This window comes from Dermacentor albipictus, chromosome 6 (genome assembly GCF_038994185.2).
Source record: "Dermacentor albipictus isolate Rhodes 1998 colony chromosome 6, USDA_Dalb.pri_finalv2, whole genome shotgun sequence".
In the NCBI taxonomy this organism is placed as follows: Eukaryota; Metazoa; Arthropoda; class Arachnida; order Ixodida; family Ixodidae; genus Dermacentor; species Dermacentor albipictus.
This window is the reverse complement of record NC_091826.1, coordinates 106,916,965-106,940,817: the sequence shown is the minus strand read 5'-3', so window position 1 is coordinate 106,940,817 and position 23,853 is coordinate 106,916,965. Positions and strand designations below refer to the sequence as shown.

At 43.8% G+C, this 23,853-nt stretch overlaps 1 protein-coding gene and 1 pseudogene across 9 annotated transcripts in view; one reads left to right on the top strand and one right to left on the bottom strand.

Moving 5' to 3' along the window:
• LOC135904986 (zinc finger protein 90-like) overlaps positions 1–23,853 on the top strand; it is a 95,090-nt gene that overhangs the window by 57,744 nt on the left and 13,493 nt on the right. For 6 of the 9 annotated variants that reach the window (XR_011515366.1, XR_011515367.1, XR_011515365.1 and 3 more), the window contains exons 7-9: positions 6,336–6,400; positions 18,544–18,617; positions 21,221–21,264. Coding sequence is in view for 2 of the 9 variants with exons in the window: in XM_065435984.2 (XP_065292056.2) it covers positions 6,336–6,382 (47 nt within the window). In the remaining 7 variants the exon portion in view is untranslated. Of the gene's footprint in view, positions 1–6,335; positions 7,987–18,543; positions 20,540–21,220; positions 21,265–23,853 lie in introns of those variants that run through there. The other 3 variants (XR_010565279.2, XM_065435984.2, XM_065435983.2) reach the window with 3 other exon arrangements.
• Positions 23,497–23,676, bottom strand: LOC135905053 (U2 spliceosomal RNA; annotated as a pseudogene).

Below are 23,853 nucleotides of genomic sequence, written 5' to 3'. Positions count from 1 at the left end.
TGGCACGGCTAGTAGCAGTGCAATACTGACTTTTCTAGATGGTGCTAGCTATGCACCATATTTATCATTTTCAATTAAAAACTGGCATGTTTTTTTTAAAATCCTCTAATTTAAGCCAACCTTAGAGTTTGGTATACTATTCTTAGAAAAAAATACTATTGGCTGAGGTTCGAATAAATATAGTATCACAAAGTATAGAACAATTACATTCCATGCCCCTTTTGCATAGCAGGAGCAAATCATTTCGAACTGAGCGCACCCTCAAGTGATTAGGCAGAAAGTAAACAGTCAGATAATGACTGCATTGAGGAATTTTGCTGAGTCAAAAATGTGACATGTGTCTGCTTCAAAGTGTTAGCCAAATGAAGAATGGAGAGAAATACACATTCATCTTGGATTTAATTCACATGTGGAAAGTTTGGAGCACTTTAAATACATTTTCAGCGTCACTTCTTGTACAGGCACTGTATACGCTACTCGAGCCATTTGCACAAGGCGTAATCAGCTCCAAAATCATTTACATGTCCTCTGAAGCCGTGGCCAAAGCTTCGTGTTATCCACCCAGTCACTGTCCACGATATCCACTGAAACATACGTTTGGTCAGGTGCACCGGCATCATGGACTTCCATTGTAAGCACAAAGGCAGCTGAGGCAAGCAATAGACGCATCACCCTTGTAATAAAACATAGCAGCACCCATGGGATCACCGTGAAAAAGGTCTATAGGCTTTTAATATAAAAGGATGTTGACACATAGTATTCTTGAAGTTAACACGTTTCTATTACATAGCATGTTACGAAGCATTGTTTATTAAAAGCACAAATAGAACATTGGAAGCAAACAAGTAGTTTTTTTGCATGCACAGGGAACTTCAGAAAGTGCGAATGATAGATTTATTGCCTGTAAAGTATGGCTATGTAAGTGACGTAGCCTGCTCCCCTACGCAATTAGTCAAGTTCTATGTCTATATGCCCGTACAGGTGAAAATTTAATGTACTTTGCTTCAAATTTATGTTTAATTGGGCACAGTTGATGTTTGGAAACATTCTAAATGTATTTGAAGAACATTTGCATTTAAAAATAGTGACTATTTAATTGGAAGACCAAATCTATTAGGACACTAGTCGATTCATTATTGAAAAGTTTCTAATTTTCACACACCCCTATAAAATTGCCTACATTGTTCCACATAGTGTACAGACTGCAAGAGAGCTAAGAAATTAATTTTGTTTTCCTTCATTATTTAAATGAAAAATGTTTAGTATGAACTGCCATGTTCGAGAGCATTGTTGAGTGGTTTACCAAAATGCACATAACCATAATTGCCGAAAATTAGTCACCAACCAACAATTTGGTCTTAGGGAATGACCAAAATGCCTGAATAATCCGGAGCCTGAAATACTGGATTTGCACAAAAACAAGGAACTTTATTCCACAAGTGCTCAAAAATGATGTGCCATATTCTTGGATTATCACTTTTGTAGATACAGCCAAAACCACTTATAATGATATAATGATATATTGTTTCTAACAATGAGAAGCTGCTGCACCGTCAACTTCTGTATGTTTTCTATGGTGCAATAACCCACTTACTATAATGCCCCCATGCCACATTATCGGTTATAATGATGAAGTCTGACTACTGGGCGTCCTTGTCAAAAGTTAATGCAATGCAAAATTCTTGAAAAGAAAAAAAGAGAAATTCGAGCTGCTGCATGCCACCGTATGCTGTTTTCTAAGCCTTCTCCGCATCACCAGCCTCACATGCCTCTGTTGCATCACCCGTCCACACCTCCGTACACGAATGGGCTGGGACCATAGCTCTATGCCGTGCCACCCTCCGAAACACAAATGGACTACACCAACTTCACTGACAGCGCTGGGCGCTGCTCCCAGATTGCTCGGTGGCCCCTCATGTTGCGCAGTTTTGCCAACAGATTGAGCTGCTTGTGCGTGTCTTTGTTTGTTGTGTCATTGGCAATGTCGTGCATTGCCAATGCACGACATTGCCAATGAAAAGTGACAGTGAAAAGGAAAGCACATCGCTATAGATTTGGAAACGAAGTGCTTCTAATCGATGAGACGATCATTGCATTGTATAGCATTGTAATAGCATTGGCGACAGTGACAGCAACGATAGCAGCGATGACGCAGTAGAATACTCTGCCTCAGCATTGTCCTCACAGAAGGCCCTGCGGAGGATTCAGTTCCCCTGGGGCTTCGTTTTTGTGAGGGACCTTCCACTGCACTAAGTGGAGCAGCTGGATCCCTTAGAGAAGGATGTCTGCAAGCTTCACGTAGAACAAGCAAAGCTGACAGACATGGGGTTTTCTCGTGCAAGCCAGTGAGAAGTACAGTGCAATCCACTTATAACAATATCAAGAAAGAAAAATCTGACCATTTTAACCAATTATCGCTACATCTGGACTGCCGTAAAAAAGAAAAAGAAGAAGAGAAAAGCTGCTGCGCATACTTTTGTAGCTATGAAACCAAATTTGCCACTTATGATGAAGAATAGACATTGTAGAAAGAAGGCTGTGAAAAATAAGATGTTTGTTTATACCTCTAAACAGTGTATCGAGCGTTAGGCACGCTGAAATAGTCATAAATCTGCACTTGCTCCTGCAGAAGTTTCAGGTTCGTGACTGCGGTGTGCATCGTGTCCACCTGCAGCACAAGCACTGGTGGCTATAATTTAAAGTGCATGAAATCAATGAGCGACTCTATCGCCGACAGTACACTCTGCGTGAACATTGGGGTCGGTTTCAAAGACTGGCCACTGTCAACCTCATTGCCTCTGTTGCACATTGCTGCCATCTGTCTCGAGAATGATCATCGTGTCGGAGATTCTTTGCAGAATTAGGCACCGCTATCTGCGCTCAGAAACTCCTCCATCGAAGCACCGCCTATTTTATCGCCAGTAGCAACGTGCTGCCACAGTTCCGCAATATCAGCGGCTGCCACCTTGTTGTTTTCGCACATGGGGGCTTCACCCTAGTGCACAAAGCCCGCCATTTGTGTTCATCAGCACGGTCGCTGGTTCTAGCTTTCATGATCGTGGTGACGCTTGCAGTTTTCAGAATTGTCGATATCATAGATTGTGCCAGTCTTGCAAACTTTGCAGCTTCATCCCGAGTGACGCAGCTTTGCACTTTGTCAGTGCACCGACCGCTGCTTCCGTGGCGCATTTCCACGCTTCCTGAGGAAGAGAGGGCGAATGTAGAAAAGGAGTGCAGGCACAATTCGCTTCTTGCTTTTGCTCTCTCTCTGGACACTCGCCAGCAACATGGACGCGAAACAGCTGGCACCATCTTGTGGCATGTCGTGCCAACTCGCGATGCTCTGAATCGGCATGCTGGTGGGACGCGCTGCGCAGTAATGGGGGCAGATACAAACTCACGGAGGCAAACGTTTTGCACCGTCTCGGTTAAGGGGAACTTGGCAAAGCAAATGTTACAATTATTCTGCATGGAAAATGCCACCAAAAAGGCAGAATTTCGATCGTTATATCTGATATGTGGTGAACAACATATCGTTACATACGGGTTTTCTTTTCGTAGCCCTAATGCATAAATTGATACTCTGAAGTCAACTCATTGCTATAACCGATATATCGTTATATGTGGTATTGTTAAATGTGGACTGCAATTTTTAGTGCCGAAATACTTGTGGTGATCTCGTCCCAGTATTTCTTCTGGATTTCTCAAGCTGAGAGGCTGCTGTGGCAACATTCTTGCATTTTTTAAAAAGCCCTTTTTGGTGCCACCAAAACGATGCATCGGCGGAGCTCGTGTGTCACTTGCCACCATGACCCCACTGCTTGTGACCCCGCTTTGAATAGCGGTGCCATTCTTGCATACCAACAGCCGCGGCTTGTTACATGCAATCGGAGTGTGCAGGAAGCAGCAGCCGGATGGAGGAAGGAGGTGGGGAGAAGCATGGCCTCTCCACCATTATAGTTTACTCACAACAGTTCTGCCATCCCGCACTTAGATTTTTTCATACAACCATGTTATAACAATTATCGGTTATAACAATGGAATTTTCTTGGCACTTGAATGTTGTTGTAAGCGGGTTCGACTGTACCTTCAATTTGTGTCACTATAACACCAGATGCACCGGTGTTTAAGACATGACATGACAAGAACTTTATTTGAGTCCTGAGGGACTGAGATCTTGGGGAGCCAAAGCCGAAGGCTCCCGAAGATCAAGTCGGTGGCTCCGCCCACTATGGGACCGGGATATGAAGTCCCGCCGCAATGTCGTGGGCCATCTGGACAGCCTGGAGTTGAATGTGGAGATTGCTGCTCTTGAGAGATTCCTGCAATTGTTCTTTCGTGATGGGTGGAGAGGCGTTAAGGGCTGGGCACAGCCAGAGCATGTGTTAAAAAGAGCATGGGTCATGACCACATTTGGGGCACAACTGTGAGTGTTCAAGATCTATCCTGTTAAGGGACCCAGGAGTGGGATACAAACAGGTTTGCAGGAGTCTGAGTGTGTTTGTTCAATTTGGGGTGAGGGGGTTGAAATGTCCTCCTGCCCAGTCGATAATGGAAAACGATTTCGTGGAAAGTACATAATGGATTTTGTGGATGTTGACCTTGTTCCAAGCATGGCCACCCGCAACAGCGCGGTACGTGAAATCGCACACTCTCCGGTGGGCCTGCTCATTATGATTACATCCAAGCGGGTTAATTGAGCTATCTAGATGGGCTGGGAACCACGAGATTGGTATCCTCCTTAGCTGCTCTCCCTAGTCCTTTGAATTGCTTTAATCAATATACTGTTCACCTGTTCAGATACGAGAGTGGACAAGAAGGATCTAACCGCCGTGCGTGAGTCCGAGAAGACAATAGCGGGAACTTTTGAACTCTAAAAAGCCAGAGCGATCGCCGCTTCCTCCGCCACGGTGGGCAAACTTCATATAAACAGAGGCTGCATTGACCAGGTTGCCTCGTGCGTCTACCACCGAGACAGCGAACTTATCCCCACTATCATATCTGGCAGCATCAACAAAGAGGGCATCTAGTTTCTGCTGATTGTTCTTTTTAAGAATGGACTTGGCTCTTGCGAATCTTCTATCCTCGTTATGCACTGGGTGGATGTTTCGCGGGACGGGGTCAACCATGATGCGAGTTCTGGTTTACCGGGTCAAGCTAACTTTGGTCACCGGTTCATGTTGGGTTTGGATTCCCGCTTCTTCTAAAATCTTGATCCCTGGCTTAGTGGATGAAAGTCTCGTTATTTGAGCCGCAGTGTGAGCTTCTATTAGCTCATCGATGGCGTTATGGAGTCCTAGCTCCAGCAGCTTCTCAGTGCACTAAAAGGGCACTAAAAGGCATGCATAAGTTTTTTTGGGGGGGGAGGGGGGGGAGGGGCTGTCTGATTTTTCAGATGTTTTCACGGCCCCTGAGAATCTGAAAAATCAGATGTTGAGTTTAGCTGTGCATATGCCAACTTTTACTATTTATTGCAATGTGCCCTATCTTTAGAGCTTGTTTACGCTTTTTGATATTTTAGAATTTGTTATTCAAACTTAGTTCAGAGCAAAACTCATTTCAAAAGATTCAATACAGTTGCTGAATGAGCTTTCAAAGCAATCAATTATTTTGACTTGTCTGCAGCTGCTTCACCAACTTCAACAGCTAATGTATCATGGTTGCGGGCATTTATGAATAAACTTCACAAAAATTCTTATTTTCCTTTGGCACATAACAGTATAACTGCGAATCTTTAATAACGAACATGTTCATAATCGTACAAGTTTTAGTGTGCTTCATCAATTCTTTAAAATCTTTTTGTTTCAGCTGTAGCATCTTTTTAATTCTGAGGTTTGCAAGTCTGTAGCTGGTTGTGCAAAAGTAATAGCTGTGATTAGCATAGAGATACGTATGTATGTATTGCATAGTTAAATAGTGATAGTTATGGTCAGTGTGCAGTCTGTGCAACTGGGATAGCTGCATGATATGTTATGTAGTGATTGTGGTGTTAAAGTGTTATGTTTAGGAGCTACAAACAAAAAGCAGTCCTTCTGTTGTGTTTTAGTTGGACTGTAGCTGATGTTGTAGACTCATAGACAGCAGCAGTGTAATATATCATAATGTCGTATAACTCACTGATGACTGAGATAGGAAAGGTGAAACGGATGTCAGCAGATAATAACAAAATGGTAGGATCTCATAATGTTAAAGCATCACAGTCACAACTGTAATCTATATTTGCTAATGGAGATTGACTTGTTTTCTGTCTCTAGTGCCCCTTTTAATGCTTCTCATATCTCTCATGTGAAGGCCAAATGTGCGGAAATTCTCTGAGTGCCCTAAAATTTTTACAGGTGGCCGTTCGGGGACCAGCACTTCAAGCAAGCCAGAGAGCGACTAGGAAGGATAGTCTGGCCAGGTGAACTGTTAGTTTGGCTGTGGCAGTTTCGGTGAATGTCTCGTTTGTGCACTCGCCTTCCGCAACTTCTGAACTGCTCGTCGGAGGAGTCATTTGTGTCAGAGATGCTTTATACATGCCGTTCCAAGATCAAGTTACCAACGCAAGTGCGAAGCGAGAAGCATTGGTGAGAGAGGCTGCCTCGAAAACATTTGTTGTAGGAACAGAACTCTCGGTATTTTGCTGTTGGTGTGCTTTGAAATCAAACTACGTGGGAGAGACGTTTTGTGCTTACCTCAACTGTAACATTCTCTCGCATCACATGATGCCCTTTTGGAATACTAAGGGTTTGTTGAAGAGCAGTCATTGTACAGGGTGGTTTACTCTTAAAAGAAATGCTGTTGTTAGTTTTCAATTTCAAGTTGTTTCGATTTATTTTGGACAACCATTGCCAAGAAGTCGGGACTTAAGGCAGGCCTGGTGTGGTCCCAGGCCTGTCAGCCAGCCCTCAAGTGAAAGATAACTAGAAATAGTCAAAGTGACATTTAAACCAGAAGTGACACATACAGCAATGGTGTAGCTAGAAATGCTCTTAGCAGCCTATATTTGTAAGGAAGACCAGACGACAAATGTTTCATTAATACATGTTTGCCTAATGTATTATATGTGTGCTGCTTTTTTACTCAAATAATGATAATGCTGAAGCTTTATCAAACTGAATAATTCTGAGGTGTTTGCATTAAGAGTAGAGGACCCTGTGCATGTGTGCAGACCATGCTTTGGTTAATGAACAGAGATCTGCATATCAGTTGTAACACCAAGGATTGAAGCAGCGTCATGGAGTTGACCACCCTTTATCATCTGTAACCTTTTTGTAGCAGTGTAGAACCTCAGTCTGCAGAATTTGTTAAGTTAGCTAAATGTTTGTTCTCATGAAATTTTTCCTTAGATTTCCATCGATTTAGTGTAATTAGACATGCATTACCTGGAATATGAACCTGGCAACGTTTAACGCTAGAACGTTATCTAGTGAGGCGAGTCTAGCAGTGCATTACCTTTGGAACCTTGCAAAACGATGCGAGGTGTGCTCTGGCCAGGCAAGTTTTAGGCTCTTGATGGAGGCAGCTTTTAATGCGGCATGTGTGATAATTAGCTGTAGAATTTCCATTCCTGGAATGGTTGCATTTCCTATCTTTGTGCTACTTCTGCACTGTATTTGAAAGCGTATGACCTGTACATAGCTTGCGCTCGGAGTTACAGTTCTTGGAAAAGAAGGAAAAATTATATAGACCATACAGATAACGGTATACTGCAATGTTTTCATTGTTGACATGAAGCCGAGCTTCAAACATAATTTCGCTCTGTATTTTCTGTTGCCATTTCTTTCACTGCTGCTTTAATTTTTTATGCTGTTTGGTTCCAGGGCACTGTTCAGTACATGTATGCAGAAATTTTGACTTTGGGGGCTGTTTCTTGGCAGTGCAAAGCACATTTCAAGTGAAGCTGCGCTTGAGGGTGAAATTGTGTGTACCTTTAACCTTTACTTTGTAATTATATTCTTTCATTTTACCATTTTATCCATTAAAGGAGCCCTGAGCCACTTTTCATTCACGCCTCAAAAACACCTTGAGAGAGAGAGAGAGAAAGAAGGGAAGAAGAAAAGGCAGGGAGGTTAACCAGACTGAGTCTAGTTTCCTACCCTACATGTGGGGAGGGGGATGGGGGAGTGAAAGAAAGAGAGAGAGAAAACATGAGTCTATATAGCACTTTCACAGGCCCCAAGTTAGGTGCAGGATGTCTACAGTCGGGCACTCAAGCTTGTTGCCTTCAGGTAGGGAAGAAGCGCTCGAATTGCTTTCTGGGCTAATGAACTGTGAGGCCAGGCTCCCAAGATCTTTGCTTCTATGAATGGCCTATCGTCCAGTCTATTCAAGGCACACTGAAGAGTCTGACGTTGTTTAGCCACCTTGGAATAAGTGTGGTGCCTCCCTGGAATATATTAACAAAATAATTTTTTTGAAAAGACTTAGTATGAGCGCAGATACTTTGAGTGCGATATTCATCGTCTTCATTCCCCTTCAGCCTCATCCATATTGAAGGAGTGGGGTGGTGCCAGTAGTGGCGCCCCGCTTACAAAGTTAGGTTGAGAGGGCTTCTCAGGGCACCCCGCAGTGGCCGAGATATTTACACTATGTAGCAGATGCAGGCACTGTCTCTACATGCAACTGTGGTGCATGGCAGGGGTGGAGTGCCCGCTCGTGCTTATGTACTCCAGTCTGGCCATGCTATGTGGTGCAGACGGACTTTGCCTTGCACAGATAGTAGGGAAATCCAGATTGTACATATTGAAGGACTGTTGATTGCTCAATACAAAACACGTCTTGCCAGGAGTAGTCAGGTGTGAGCACACCCTGGTGTGCGACCCTTGTAGATGCTAACCACCCTTTCTCACGAGGTACAGCAGGGTAATTACGTGTGGTCTGGGGCTTAAGGCTTGTGTCATTGGAGGCTAGTTTGGTTTTCAAGACGAATCGCAATTAACAAGGTCCAATGGCTATGACACCAATAAGCAGTGTGGGAAAAGTGTCATTCCTGCGTGACAACAATGACACGACTACATGCAAGTTTCCGGCAGCTTCAATACGGGTGAGAAGGCTTGCATTTGAAAAAAGAGTGTTTGAGAAGGAGGTAACTTCGTGCTTCATTTGGGAACTTTACTTTGCACTAAAAACTGCAAAATTTCTCTGAGATGTTCACAGCATGCTATGCTATCTGCAGAATGTATGTTTTACAGAGGGGTGGTTTAAGGCCCCATTAAAAGAGTCATGCAGCGCTGTTTATGACATTTGTGAGTTGCAGGGCAGGGCATTGATGAAAAACTTTTACTAGAGTAACTGGAATAATTTGAAGTAAATAATTGAATAAACTTATTCGTGAATTTTCGTACAGTTTATGTACATATGGTAATGACACTTCTTTTGTACCTAAATTGAATTAAAACCAAACTGTGAAACCTTGAGACATTTTTCTTTGATATCATATCAGTGGCACTTTGCTTGAGTGGACATGGGTCTAGCATATAAATCTCACGTTGACACAGTCGTAAGTCCAACTGCATTGAGGGTATTGTCCATTTGTCTTGTGCAGTGGGCATGAACAACATTTGCTTTGGGAAACATCCAGGCACTGTCTTATATGCATTTTATGATCGAGAACAGTGTACTGGAAGACAGCAATTTCCGTAGCTCAATTGGTAGAGCATCACATGTGTAATGCGAGAGACATAGGATTGCTTCCCACTGATGGCAAGTTGTCTTTCCATCCACTTTCATTCCTGTTTTCTTATTATTTAAATTAAACTTTGACATTTTCCTGATATTCATTATCTGTTGCCTTCATGTAGTTGGAATATTGTAGCTCAATCTGTCATTCTCCTTTTTTGTTGTTAAACAAAGCATGCGGCAGTGTGGGTGCCAACACTTGCCTGATTTTGCTCGCATGAACTCAAGCACTAAAATACAGTTTAAAAAAATTGATCGCGGGTAAAGATCTAGCTGATTATTGTGAAGGCGATTCGACCAATCACCCAATCCTTTAGGGGTGTGTCTGGTATGAAAGGGCATCTCCATAGGAATCTTTTCAAACAAGAGGTACAATAAGCCGTCTTTATTACGAAACCACTTTACTCCGATCATCACTTTGTTCGAAATTTCTCACTGTCCTGACCCAAGCACATACATTTTAAGCTGATTTACTCGAACCAGACCAATAAGCTGCTCCTCGTCCAGTGAACTGTCAAGGCACGTATGTGCAACTCACAGTAGCTCTCGACACTTTCCGCGCTGCGTGAAGCATTTTGAACTGGGCAAGCGAAAAATCCTCTTTGTCGCCAGCTATGTCATTGCGCTGCCTGCACACCCTTTTCTTCCATGCTGCACCCGTGTGTAATCAGCGAAGAGCAGATGCACACTCACGGCGGCACTCAGCGCCTTTCGTGTCTAGACCCCTTGAATAAACTAAAGGTAGCGACATTCCTTCTCTCCTGGCCTCGCCTCACTGCTTGCTTTTTGTTTGTTCTTTTTGATCTTTTTTGAGCACGCTGATCATCACAATAGATGAATCCACGATCAAGAGCGAACCATCATGGCGCCAGCGCAAGTGAGAACAAAATGCCAAGGAAATGAAAGGCACCGCTGGCAGCGCAGAGATGCTCGCATGCTTGTTTTTATAAAAACAGCACGAGCGCAACCATGCGATCCAACTCCACCAACAGGAAGATGCTGATAAGCCCCAAAACTCCTCACCTGCCCTCGCTCGCTGGCTCAGGCAACAAGATCAAAGAATGTCCCTACCTCTAGTTTTTTACCGGGTGCTTATTTGCGCTGCGAAAGCAAACTACTCTCTCCGTCAGCACACCTTTTTTCTCCATGCTGCGCCCGTATCACTGGAGAGAGGTGGTGCCACGGTGCCGTGGAAGTGGTGCGGAACGAAACAGGTAAACGTTACTTCGCACCATCTTTCGTATGCCCGGCATGCTCAAAGTTACCCAAAGCAAGACCCTATTGACTCCCTCCTGGAGCTTGCTCAAAGGAGCCAACCATAACCCAGAAATTCGCATCTTCGTGCCGATCGGTCGCATCAATTTGACCGTTCAATGAAATCGTGCAATCATTGTTACCGTCGTCGTCGTCTTGCTGCTGTTATCACACACATGCATTCTCGCCATAATTCTAGTTCACTGTACTTGCATCGCACACACAAATACTGGATTTACACAACCACATAAGTCAAACTGGTTACGCTTTGCGGAACCTTAAACAATGCTACGCAGCCAGCTGTCTGTGAAATGCATTGCATAATGTTTATTCACACAGTGTGTGGGATCTGCACAATTTTGTGGGCGAATGTTTTTTATTGAATTGAGATTGCTCGTGCTGGGTCGTACAATTATATTAAACGTAAACATTACCAGGCAGTCGCTATAGTTGGAGGAAACATGACAAACAAGGGGTGCTCACTGTGTGTCAGCTTTAGTTGTGTGTGTGCTATATATATATATATATATATATAGATATATATATTGTTACAAGCACGGGGAAAAGGGGTTTATCGAGGCGTGCGAGAGCAGGAACGGCAGGCTACGAAGAACAGGAATGGCCGCTGCACAGTCTTTGTTCTCTTCCCTTCTCTTCTTGATCCCCGCGTCCCTTTGACGCGCTTGGACGTAACATACCTCCCCTCACAGACAAAGCCCCCTGGGCGAGTCAACTAGCTTGTCGTGGCGTACATGATTTCAACCGTGCGACATGCACGACTTGTGTCCTAGCAGAACGTCTACCAGTGTTCGTGAGGCGCGAAAGTATAGTTCACTTCGCTGACTTTGTCGATGACAACATACGGTCCATCATAGTTTGCCAGCAGCTTTTGACACAAACCGCGCTTCCTTGTGGGAGTCCAAAGCCAAACGAGATCACCAGGGTTATATGTAACAGGCCGATGTCGTGCGTCGTAGCGGGCTTTGGAGTTTTCTTGTGATGCCAAAGTCCGAAGACGCGCAAGTCTCCGAGCCTCTTCAGCGAGGCACAGCGTATCGGCGACCGTAGGATTGTCGTGGTGGTAAAAAGGGAGGATAGTGTCGAGCGTATACCGGGGCGGCCGAGCATATAGAAGGAAGAAGGGGCTGTAGCCGGTTGTCTCGTGCTTGGCGGTGTTGTATGCGTAAGTAATAAACGGTAGAACTTCATCCCAATTCTTGTGATCGGACGCAACATACATGGAAAGCATATTTGTGATCGTTCGATTAGTGCGCTCAGTGAGGCCGTTCGTTTGCGGATGATACGGCGTCGAGTGCCTGAGGTGCGAGTTACACAAACGCACAAGCTCTTCGACTATATCCGCCGTGAATTGACGTCCCCGGTCGCTTATGATAACGCCAGGCGGTCCATGTCGTAGAACAATAGCGTGAAGTAAGAAAAGCGACACTTCGGTGGCAGTTGCTGATGGTATAGCCGCTGTCTCGCAATAGCATGTGAAATAGTCGGCGCAGACAATTATCCAGCGGTTCCCCTTAGATGACTTTGGAAAAGGGTCTAACAGATCAATTCCAATTTGCCGAAAGGGTGAGCTGGAAGGCGGCACAGGTTGAAGGAGACCAGATGGGGCAGTGGTTGGGCGTTTCCGACGTTGGCACTGTATGCAGCTGGCGACATAAAACTCAACCGAATGTCGCATCCGGGGCCAGTAAAAGCGTTCTTGAATGCGATAAAGTGTGCGCACAGTGCCTAAGTGCCCGGAGGTAGGGTCATCGTGCATAGCCTGAAGGATTGCTGGCTGGAGACGCTCCGGCACCACTAGAAGGAAGCGTGCACCCGTGCTTGAGTAGTTCCTTTTGTACAGGAGCCCGTCACGTACACAGTAGCTTCTTGATCCCCGCGTCCCTTTGACACGCTTGGACGTAACAATATTCTTCAGGCGATTTTGCACTATTCATAAACATTAATGAGCAATGTATTAAGGGTTAACATAGATTAAGAAAAGGATCTTGGTCTAAGAATTACAGTTAAACCTTGATGTAACGAGTTTCAATATACAGTAATGAAATTCTCGATATAACAAAGTATTTAACTTTTCATAACCTCTTCTCCATAGAACGTCATGTATTTAGAATCTCAATGTAATGAAGTGTCCTTGAAGTGTATGCAATTTCAATATAACGGAATTTCGCTTCCGCCGTAAACGAATGCAGAAACAATAAATGGAAACTTCTGCGGACATAGATGGGCAAATGATTGAATTACAAGCGGCTGCTTTGCAAATGCACCTCTCAAATTGCACGCAGTGTGTTAAGAGCGACCGTCAAAGTGGATTTCTGGCTTGCATCTCGGCCGCGGCTGCACATGGCTGCAAGCATGGCTGAACACATACGCAGCCGCACATGATGCTTTAGAGGTAATCTGCCATGTGTGGAAAGAGTCTTCTCGCATGTTTAGTATTGGAGGTTGCATATTCTCAAGTTTCGGTGACTCGTTGGAGCAAGAGGCAGATGAAGCATTCACTCCATGCTTCCAGCGCTTTTCTAATAGCGTTGTCCCAGTGTGAGCGATTCTATCAACCACGGGGGCGGAGTGCATGCGAAAGTGTGGCTGGCTTCACCTAAAGGGGCTCTGAATGACTTTTTATCGAAGTGGAGAAAGACATTTGAATTGAAAATAGGCTATTTCAGAAATACTTTGCCACAATGAATACTTCAGTGTGGTCAGAAGAAACGTAATTATTGGCAATCAAACACAGCCTCCGCTGTGCTCCCGTTCCTTCTTCAATGCCTTGCACTGCGAAGGCTACGGTGCAGTGGGGCATGCCTACAATTCTCTGCCTTCTAAATGTCACCATGTTGCGCAGTTAAAATTTAATTTTGGATGTTAACATAGACACCACAAATTCCACCTTTTGGACTTGTGACATGCTAAACGTAAGCCAAACAAAGTTGTCCTCAGCAAGCCACAGTGCACTTAGCCAGTGGATTCGTGGCGGCACCCCGCGGTGGCCGCGATATCTACGCCTTGTAGCCAACTTCTGCTTGATTTTAGCTATCAGCCAATAGCGGCTGTCTAAGGCAATGATAAAATAAAGCATCCGATGACAAAATAAAGTGTCCAGAAGAGAGTGAGGACAGGGTCTTCTGTTGAAAAGAGAGCATTTGAGAGAAAGGTGACTTCGCGATCCGCTCGCGAGCTCCACACACCGTGTACGACAGCAAAATTTCGCTGAGATGTTCACAGCAGCGTATGCAACCTGCGGGCTGTGTTATTTCACCAAGCCCAAAGAGTGGTTCAGGGCCCCCTTAAAGGGTCCCTCACCAGGCCACATAGCAAATATCGGGTATATGCTGGGAGTTGTTATGTGTCCTCTAGCGAGCGCTCTTCCGCAAACATTTTTCAAGTCAGTTCATAAATAGCTGAGATCAAAATATTTCAGTGCCACAAGCCCATGATTTCAGGAGGTGAGTGTCACTGCCAAGAGAGACACTCTATCCACTTGCCCCATCTAGCCTCCGGAACTGAAATTCCTTCCCTGCATTCTCTCATACCGGACCTCAAGGATTGCGTGACGTATACGTCGCGGGCCCTGCCTTCATTTTCTTTTTCTCCTCGCTTTTTTGCAGCGCAGTGTGCTTCCGCTGATGGTGTCATGTGTGAGCTGTTGCAATTGTATCGTTTCACTCAGCGCATGATTTTTTGCACTGTGCACAAGGACACCTGACTAGCAGCATAAGTCAGTGCTACACAAATACTGAGGCATACACAAGCAGATCACAGAGCATGATCCCGCGCTGGAACACAGTAGAAAATGACATAATTTCGGTGTCCGTGCACGCATATGCACTACATGGGAATGAGCAGACGAAACAAAAGTACATCTCTCTTGCTGCAGTCTAGCAAAACAAGAACACGCAGACATTCGGTTTGTGTGTTTTATTATACCTAAACAATAATTCCTCAATGAACCAACAGATTGCACAAAAAACAGATGTTGCCTTGAATTATTCTCAATGTCACGTGTCACCACGAGTGATGTCACAGTGCGAGCATGTACATAGACACAAGAGCACATATATAAGTCCAGTGGCGTAGCAACGGGGGGGGGGGGGGTGCAGGGGGCCAGTAGGGGGGGGGGGTGTAATATACGTCTGGAGACACCCGAAAATTTTCGATATTCTCGCCTTCCTCAACTACACCCGGGGGGGGGGGGGGAGGTGACAGAAGAGCTAAGGGCCCCGGGTGCCAGACGACCTAACTGCGCCACTGTATATGTCACCCCCCGGCTTGGAGCATGTCGCCCATGAGGAGAGGGGCAAATGGCTTTCAGTTTGAAATTTCAGCTCTTTGCTTGTCGCATAGCGATGTAATGCTTAGCAGACACGATCGTTAGCACGCATTGTATGCAGTGTGCTTGTCAGCTCAAAATGGCCAGACCTGTTGAGGGGCACTTTAATTTGTACTGCCAATGTGAAGATATCGTCGACATGGCATGAAACTGTATCATTCGTCGCCGACTCCCAAATTCATCAAAATGAATTGTTTTCTCATTCTAACTTGCTTTTTTCAATTGCTCGATAATTTGGAAAGTTGTGCAGCTCCCTTCCGTGCAAGGAAAATCGATCGTCGACTGTACTTATTTGCATGAAAGGTTGAATTTCAATAGAAAGAAATTTTGATATAACAAGCAAATTGTAGATTTTACCTTCTTCGTTATATTGAGGTTTAACTGTACTTATTTGAGCAGCCATAACCATGTTTCAAGCCATGCCATATTCAAGGCAAACTGAAACACCCATATTCCAGTATTCCCATGGAGGCACTATCTATCCATTAGGAAATTTGCATAGCTGGTGGTGTCAAATTTCCTTCTATATAATAATATAGGAAACTTTGCTGCCATAGTATTGGTGTAGCAGTATCATTCTTTGCCACTAGATGGCACCACAGTCATTTTACTGATAAGGTTCTTCCTCTTTTGTTTTTGCCAAAGGCGTTGCTTAGTTGTTATGTTTATTACTTTATGAGAGACTAAAAATGTAGAGACAGGTGTTTTGAAAACATGAAGGTAAGACGTTCATGACGGTATAGTCTAGCTTTCAAGCAAGTCTATTTTAGAGAGTTTATTTATAGTTTGTGTGTGTGTGTGTGTGTGTGTGTGCATGTGCGTGCGTGTGTGCGTGTGTGTGTGTGTGTGCATGTGCGTGCGTGTGTGCGTGTGTGTGTGTGTGTAAAGTTGGGGGCATTTTGGTAATCTCTTGGGTTTCTCTTAAAGGGGCCCTGAAAGACATCTTTAATATAGTAAGAAAACAATGTCGATATGTAGAAGAGGCTTCCGTAAACATGTGAGCCAAACATTACTGCACTGCATGCAGCAGTGAATTTATTATCTTGTGTCAAAAACAGTCAGAAATTTCTAGCTCTTGCCTTCACAATGTCGTCATCGCAAGCACTGAAGCCCCTTAAAGGGTCCCTCACCAGGCCCCATAGCAAATTTTATTTATACACTGGAAGTTGTTACGTTTCCTCTAGGGAGCGTTCTGCCACAAAAATGTTTCAAATTGGCTCATTAATAGTCGAGATAGAAATATTTCAGTGCCCCAAACCCATGGTTTCAGGCGGTTAGCTACTCTGCAGAGCGAAACACTCTCTCCACTCGCCCAGTCTAGTCTCCGCTAGCGCAATTCCTTCCTTGCGTTCTCCCATACTGAACCTCGAGGATCGCGTGACACATACGTCACAGGCCCCACTTTCATTTTTTTTTCTTTTCACTGTTTTTTTTTTCGGCACTGCGCACGGGCTGTTGCGACTGTCTGGTTTTGCGCAGCGCACAATTTTGCGCACTGTGCACAAGGACACATGACTAGCAGTGTAATTCAGTGCTACATGAATACTGTGGCAGAAAGAAGCGGATCACAGAGCATTTTCACGCGCTGGAACGTGGTAGAAAATGGCGCAGTTTCGGTACCTGCACACATGACGGCATGACCGTGCGAACAAGCAACTGAAGCGGAAGTACATCTCTCTTGCTTCGGTTTGAAGTAAAACAGAAAGCATGCAGTTATTCCGTTTGTGTATGTTCTTATTTCTCTAAACTTCAATTCGTCGGTTCAAGCAACAGATCACACAAATAACAGATGGTGCCTTGAATAATTATCGAAGTCACGTGTCACCACGAGCGACGTCACAGTGCAAACACATGTACATAGGCATACTAGCACATGTATGTTATCCTCCGGCTTGGAGCACGGTGGCCGCGAGGAGAAAGGAAAACGGCATTCGATTTGAAATTTCAGATCTTTCCTCGGCACGCAGTGATGTAATACTTTCCAGACACGATCGTTGTCACGCAATGTACGCTCAGCGCTTGTCAGCTCGAAATGGCCAGACCTGGTGAGGGGCCCTTTAAGAACTGTTGGCTGACTTCGTGATCATGAGAACATTCTCAGGAGTGTTATTGCTAACTTGGGGTAAATAAATGAAAAATATGTATGTCTGCGAATCTCCAAAAGACAGAAAAGGCATTTTGTCTTTGCATTGCCAGTCTACACATGACAGCTGTGTAGAGAGAAAAGAGAGAGAAAGCTACTCATCCGTGCGATAACTGCTTCTAACTCCATTTAAATGATTCGAATAAAGTTTTTTGGCACGAGTTTCATAAACCGGACTGCTTTAATAGTAAGGCTTTCCCATGATTACTTGGAAAAGTGTTTCAGCCCCTTTCAGAGTAAAGATGTATTACTTCACTACAATACAGAGGCTTCATGCCCACACTTTGGTGGCATTGATTTGGTTCAGCTTAGTTTGCTTGTTGAGATTCATACACTCCTGCACTGTGAAGTTCCTTTCTCACGACATCTCAAAAGTGTCAGTTCTTCAATCAAATCATCATACTTTTTTCTTTTCTATTGGAATCTTAGAAGAAAGTTCATCTGCCACATGTTAACAGGGTGGTTGCGTTAACATGCAGGTCAAGCATGGCAACCACAATTTATTGAAATTTTTCTTTAACAAAGCCATCAGCTGCTGTCTGTTGTTTTTTCTTTTTTAGGCTATGTACAATGTACAGTAATGGGACACTCTAAGTGGGAACGCCAGATTAGCACAATGTAATTGATTGCAGGCAAGATACCATATGGAGGCCTGCAGACTTTGTATTTATAGATGCCTGACATATGCTTCGTACAGGATGCTCTCTTCCAGTAAAGTAGAAAATTGTTGGTGTTGTGTCTGCTTTATTACAAGTTAGGCATTCCCTCACAGAGTGAACTACAGTGGAATTGTGATTAACGGAAATCGCTTAAACAAAGCTGCCTCTTAAATGAAACACCATCCTCATGATTGGTTGGTTTTGTATTCATGCAATTGTATTCCACTTTGTCTCTCAGTAAATGGAACTTGTGATAAACGGAACCAATTTCCCTGGTCCTTTGAGGTTCTGTTTAAAGAGAGTCCACTGTGTACTGTAGACAATGTATGTTGATGTCTGTGAAAAGTTGTTGGAGGACAGCTGCATTATTTGTCAGACACTGTATCAAGACGTTTTATGACTGTTATTTACTCTGTGTGTTCCCGAAATTTTATACTAGGCCTTCTGACCATACTAATGATGGAATCCATTTGTTGCAGCGCCTCCTGCCCCTTTTCCTGGGTCTCGAGCTTTTCACTTTTCATGAGTGCATGCCTAAAACATATATTCAATGGTGAGAACAATTTCTTTCCCAAAAAGCTATTCGTAATGCAAAGAATTTCACCTTGAGCCTCTTTTAGCATCAGTGCCCTCTTAGTTCTCTTCTGAGGGGAGAAGCAATAATAAAGTGAAGAAATTCCTCCAGAACCCATCTCTTGACAAATCTGAATGGTAATGCGATTAGCAGTGAAGCAATGTAGCAAATACACTATACTGCCGCCGCTGAAATGCTTCATGCCCGAGACATGCATGCAGCTGTGTGCTTCTCCCTATCTTCCTTTTGGATAAACTGTGCTATGTATGGACATCAATGTGAAGTAAACGCGTAGCGCATGTGTGAATAAATGGTCAGACAAGATTGTCTCAATATATGTGATGTGGGTTACATTTCGCGCAGCACCAGAGAAAATTTAAAGGATTTTTCTTGTCATTGAAGGGCAGCACCTACCCATGGTCACATGCTCAGTGACCCGTGTTGGCCCAGCAGTTGGTTTCGAACACGGTCCCCTTAGCAAGGCAGCCTGGTGCTCTACACATTAGGCCATGGACTCCAATAATGTTAATTGCATTAAAAGCGTGTTGCAAAAGCAACTTATAAAAAAATTACAATTTGTTCCACTTAGCAGTTTTCTCGTGGCTTTTCGCAGTTCTTTTTTACTTAGTGCCACTGAAAGGAAGCTTGCTTGTTGCTGAGGATGTTGTTTTGTATATTCAAGCTGCTCTAACTTAATATCGCTCTGTAAGAAGCTATAAACACTTCTTTTTTTTTTTTGAACGTAGAAGCCGTTACGAACACTGCGAAAGTGAGGCTGCCACTTGTGTTGTCGCTGTGATGTGCCACTGATGTGTTGTTGTCTGCTCTGAAACATTCCGAAATTATGTCTATTGCCAAGCTTTCTTCGCTCCACAATCACTGGCACCCGATGGAGCAGCAAGTGCACCATGATTGCATCATGCCCACACCAAGCAAAACACCATGACAACACAGCAGCGCTTGCATGGTGGGGGTCCAGCTTTAGTGCTAGTGCAGTTTTCACATTGAAAAGTTAATGATGAACACCTGTCAACTTGTTCATTTCACCCCACTTCCCAGGACTGTTTATTTGTTGTGGGCCAATCCCGGCTGAGGCAGCTGCATATGAATGGGAGTGGAATGCAAAAATGCTGTTTTATCATGTGTTGGATGCATATTAAATAACCCCCGGTGGTCAGAATTAATTTGGAGTTCTCTACTACGGTGTGCCTTATAGTTAGATCATGGTTCTGGCATACGAAACTTCAGAATTTTTTAGAGTCACTATTCAAGCAAAGTTTAGTACAAATGCAATAGAAGTGGGCTTAACGTTATGCTGGTAGCTTCATCTTAGCTGCACCACGTGGTCTTGGTAAAAGTAGAGCTGGTTTATATAACTGACTGGGCACTAAGTCGATTGCACACATGCATATGGCTGGAAGTTCAATGTAGGCTGCTGCGATGCTTATCTAGTATCAGTGTCACTAAAAAAATCCAGGCTTCACGCTGTTATGGTTCGAGAAGAGCTCCCCGAGACATGACTTTGAGTATGTACTGTAATAAGGCATTCTTGTTGGTCTTTACTTGTCAGTAGAATTAATGTAGTAGATGATACAGAGGGGTATAACTAATTATTATGCATAGTATTTTTCTTTTTTTTTCTGTTTTCTTTCTGGCAGCTTCGTGTTATTGCAAGAGTGTTCAGTGATGAGCTGTTTATTGTCATGCAGAGGTCCCGATTTTTTTTTCTCTCTCTCTCTCTCTCTCTTTTGTTGCTTTTTACTTTGCATAGAGATCCATGTGAATGTTTTTTCTATAAAAGTTTAATCCTTTCTGGAAGGTTTCATTTGTGTGTGAACAATTGTCTAAACGGTGGTGATTGTCTGCATTGCCTGGTGATAAATAAACAGCACAATTTCTGACTTTTGCTCCAGTTACATTTTTTGATGCACTTTCTGTAACTAACATAAACATGTTTCCTACAGCTACCATGAGTTTGCTGAAAATGACTTCAGTGACTCAACAGTTTGGGGACTCATCATACTAAATGTGTTCCTTCCTGATAACAATTATGCTATGCTAGTTGACACAGTTGTGTGGTTGTATAAATGCCATTGATGTTAAATGCATAGTATTAGCTGATTCAGTTCAAGCTCATTGACAGCAAACACTATCAGATCATGAACCTGATGCTTGATGAAAAAGAAAACAATCTTATTAAGAAATACGGTCTTGCAAAACAGAGGGTTCCAAGTGTGGGTGCAAGATTTGTTCCATTCACCATGTTTACCCATTAAGGCTAGTCTGCAGAAATAGTGCCAGTCCACTGATCCACACTTTCTCGAGTTGAGTAGAAGTATTGAATGAATGCACTTTGGACAATGTGCAGAAGGGGGAGAAGAGTGGGAACATGTCCCTTCTGTATCTAGGCTATGATACTTCAAATGCAGGCACATTGCAGGAATGCAGGCAGAACATTGCAGGAACATTGAAAGGTATGAGGAACATTACACACTGGTGCAGATGCTGTATGGTTATGATAAGTCTCCTGTGCATCCCAGAACCTGAACAATTGGCTTCAGTGCTGATATTTGCCTGTGCAGCACGATGGTCTCCACACGGCTACAACGCCTGCATGCGTCAACATGTGAGTATAGGCTTTTCATCCTCAAATGGTCCTGTAGGCTATACATATCTTGCAGATGTTAGTTCCTGTTTAGCTGATGGTCCCCATATGGCTACAACACTTGCATATTGGCGCTCTTTGGCCACACCTGGCCCTTGCGCCATTATACACCAAACATCATCATCATCAACACTTGCATACATCAACGTGTAAGTCAGAGTCTTTGTATCCAAATGGTCTTGTAGACTTTACAGATATGTATAGAGATGTTAGTTCTGGTTTAGATGTTGAAATTGATCGCGGCTAGTTGATCACCGCAGACGTGGTGTCATGGTAGAGCACTTGCTACAATCATAGAAAGTCGTGGGCTCTGTTCTCACTGCTTCTGGGCACCCATTGGTTCATCGCCATGGCCACAAGTGCCCCTCGGCCTGGAGCTCGGGTTTAGAAGGTGATACACTTGGGAGAGGAGCCATGCCTTTAAAGCCTGTGGAAATCCTTGTGTGCACAAACGTGACATTCAATGAAAAGAAGGTGTAGGGCTGCTTTCATTTGCAGCAGTTTCTCTACACATGCCTGTTTTATTCTGTTGAGCGCAGCGCTGTCTCTTTGCACGTGCCTTGCTCTGTCAAGTGCAGGCACTGCATATCGCCTTTTCTGCGAAAGGCTTGCTATCGGCACCACTGCCTCACCAGCCAATGATGACTTGTTTTCCTCTGCAAAGGCAAGCATAATCAGTCTTTCTAAAGTGACACCAGTCTGAGGCATCTTCCTAATACTTATCTTTTTTATATTTTTCAGTTGTTTAGATTTAACGTCTTACCTAAAATTTGTATCTTACTGTAAAAGTACCAAGGTTCACGGTAACGAAGCTACTGAAATCCAACGTTAGCATAGGACAGTCAATGAAACAATCCTGCAAGAAATGCAGAATGGGGTGTCATGCAGATAGCACAAAGTACTATTAAGCAATAATGCACACACAAGAGTCATTAGCTCTGAATCTCCATTTTTTATGAATGGGCATAATCATTGGAACACTTGGAACATCTTGTTTTAACTAGTTTACCCCTGTGCAGATTTACCTGCTGTTAAGCAAAGAATGCCACTTAAGTGAATTATCACTTGCATGACATGATGAGTGATGACAGTAGTTAAGGGTAAGACAATGACATCAATTCTTCTGAAATAAGTTACGGGGCACAACTGTGGCAAATCACCACAGGGCAACTTGCTAAGTAGGGGTGTGCCATTGAACGAAACTTTTTAATGGTCACTGTGAAACCTGTCATATACTAAGCTTTGACTTTGTCAGGGACCTTAATTGTTCATATTTTCTAACCACCGTTGAGTTAACCCACAAATGAAATCATTCATGCAAGTTGCCCCAGCTGCTCTGCTTTCTTACAAGCACCGCTCTTTGTTCACCTACTGTCGTCGCTGTCAGTGTCCAGATTCTTGTTGTTATTTGGTGTTTTTGCTTCCTGTTTCTCAGAGTCTTTGACACATGTGCTGACATATGTCTGTATAACCACATTTTTATTGTTCCTGCTTTGCACTGCGCACGTTTTTCTGTGCTTTGGCCTGAGGACATGAAGTGTACCGTGGGAAGCTTCCTATCTTGGAGCACTTGCCTTCAGCTTGACGTTTTCTATTGGCTGCTGTTGTCACCTTATGATGACTCATAGCTGGGACACACTCTTGATATTTATTTATTGTACCTTCAAGGCCTGAAGGCTTTACAGAATGGAGTGGAACGAAATACAGAACATGTACAGACGACAGGTTATGATTATGAAAAAATTTTAAAATGCAGATTAACGAAAGATGTTGTCATGGAGCTGTGTAAGAGAAAGACAACTGTTCGTAGAAAAGTGATGAAGGTCCTTGCTGGAGTGGTTAGTGCATCACCTTGTTTGCATACGTGCCCTGCACCTTTACATGTGATAGTTTATGTGCACGTGCATTTGTGTCGTGTACTTCCCATCTCTAACATTTGGTGAAGGTGCTTGATGATGACTTGCGATAGAATTCTGCAGTGACATACACGTAAGGTGAAGCACTAAAGCTCCAGCAAATGGCTTTCCATGTCTTCTTCATCAACTTTCCACTCACAATCTTCATTTTGGATAGTTCTGTAACAAACAATATATAATTGAAAATCTTTATGTGCTTGAGGACCTCTGGAATCCTTTGTTACTACAGTGAAGCTGTATATGGCTAGTTTCCAGCAGATCAATGTCTCTAGACTAAAAACCATGAGCCAGTCGCGAAGATAGTGCAATACTGGGCCGATCCGCGGCAGAGGTGAAGCAGGCTTCAAGCACTTTGCAAATTTGCAAAAATAAGTTTAATATCTTGGGTCCAACTACAACCCCTGTTGGATATTAAGCTGATAAGAACAAATACTACACTTTGACCTGCGTCGGCCATGTCTACGTTCGCACCGCCCTGTCTCTGTCGGTGTTCCAAGCACTTGCATGTCTCCTTTCCTTTTTTTCCACCCTCCCATGGTGGCGGTCCTGTCGAAACATCACGCGTGTCTAGTTTCCTTTGGCTCCTCGGAGTGATGGTCCCATCGTCCATGCAAATGTATATAAAAATCACGGT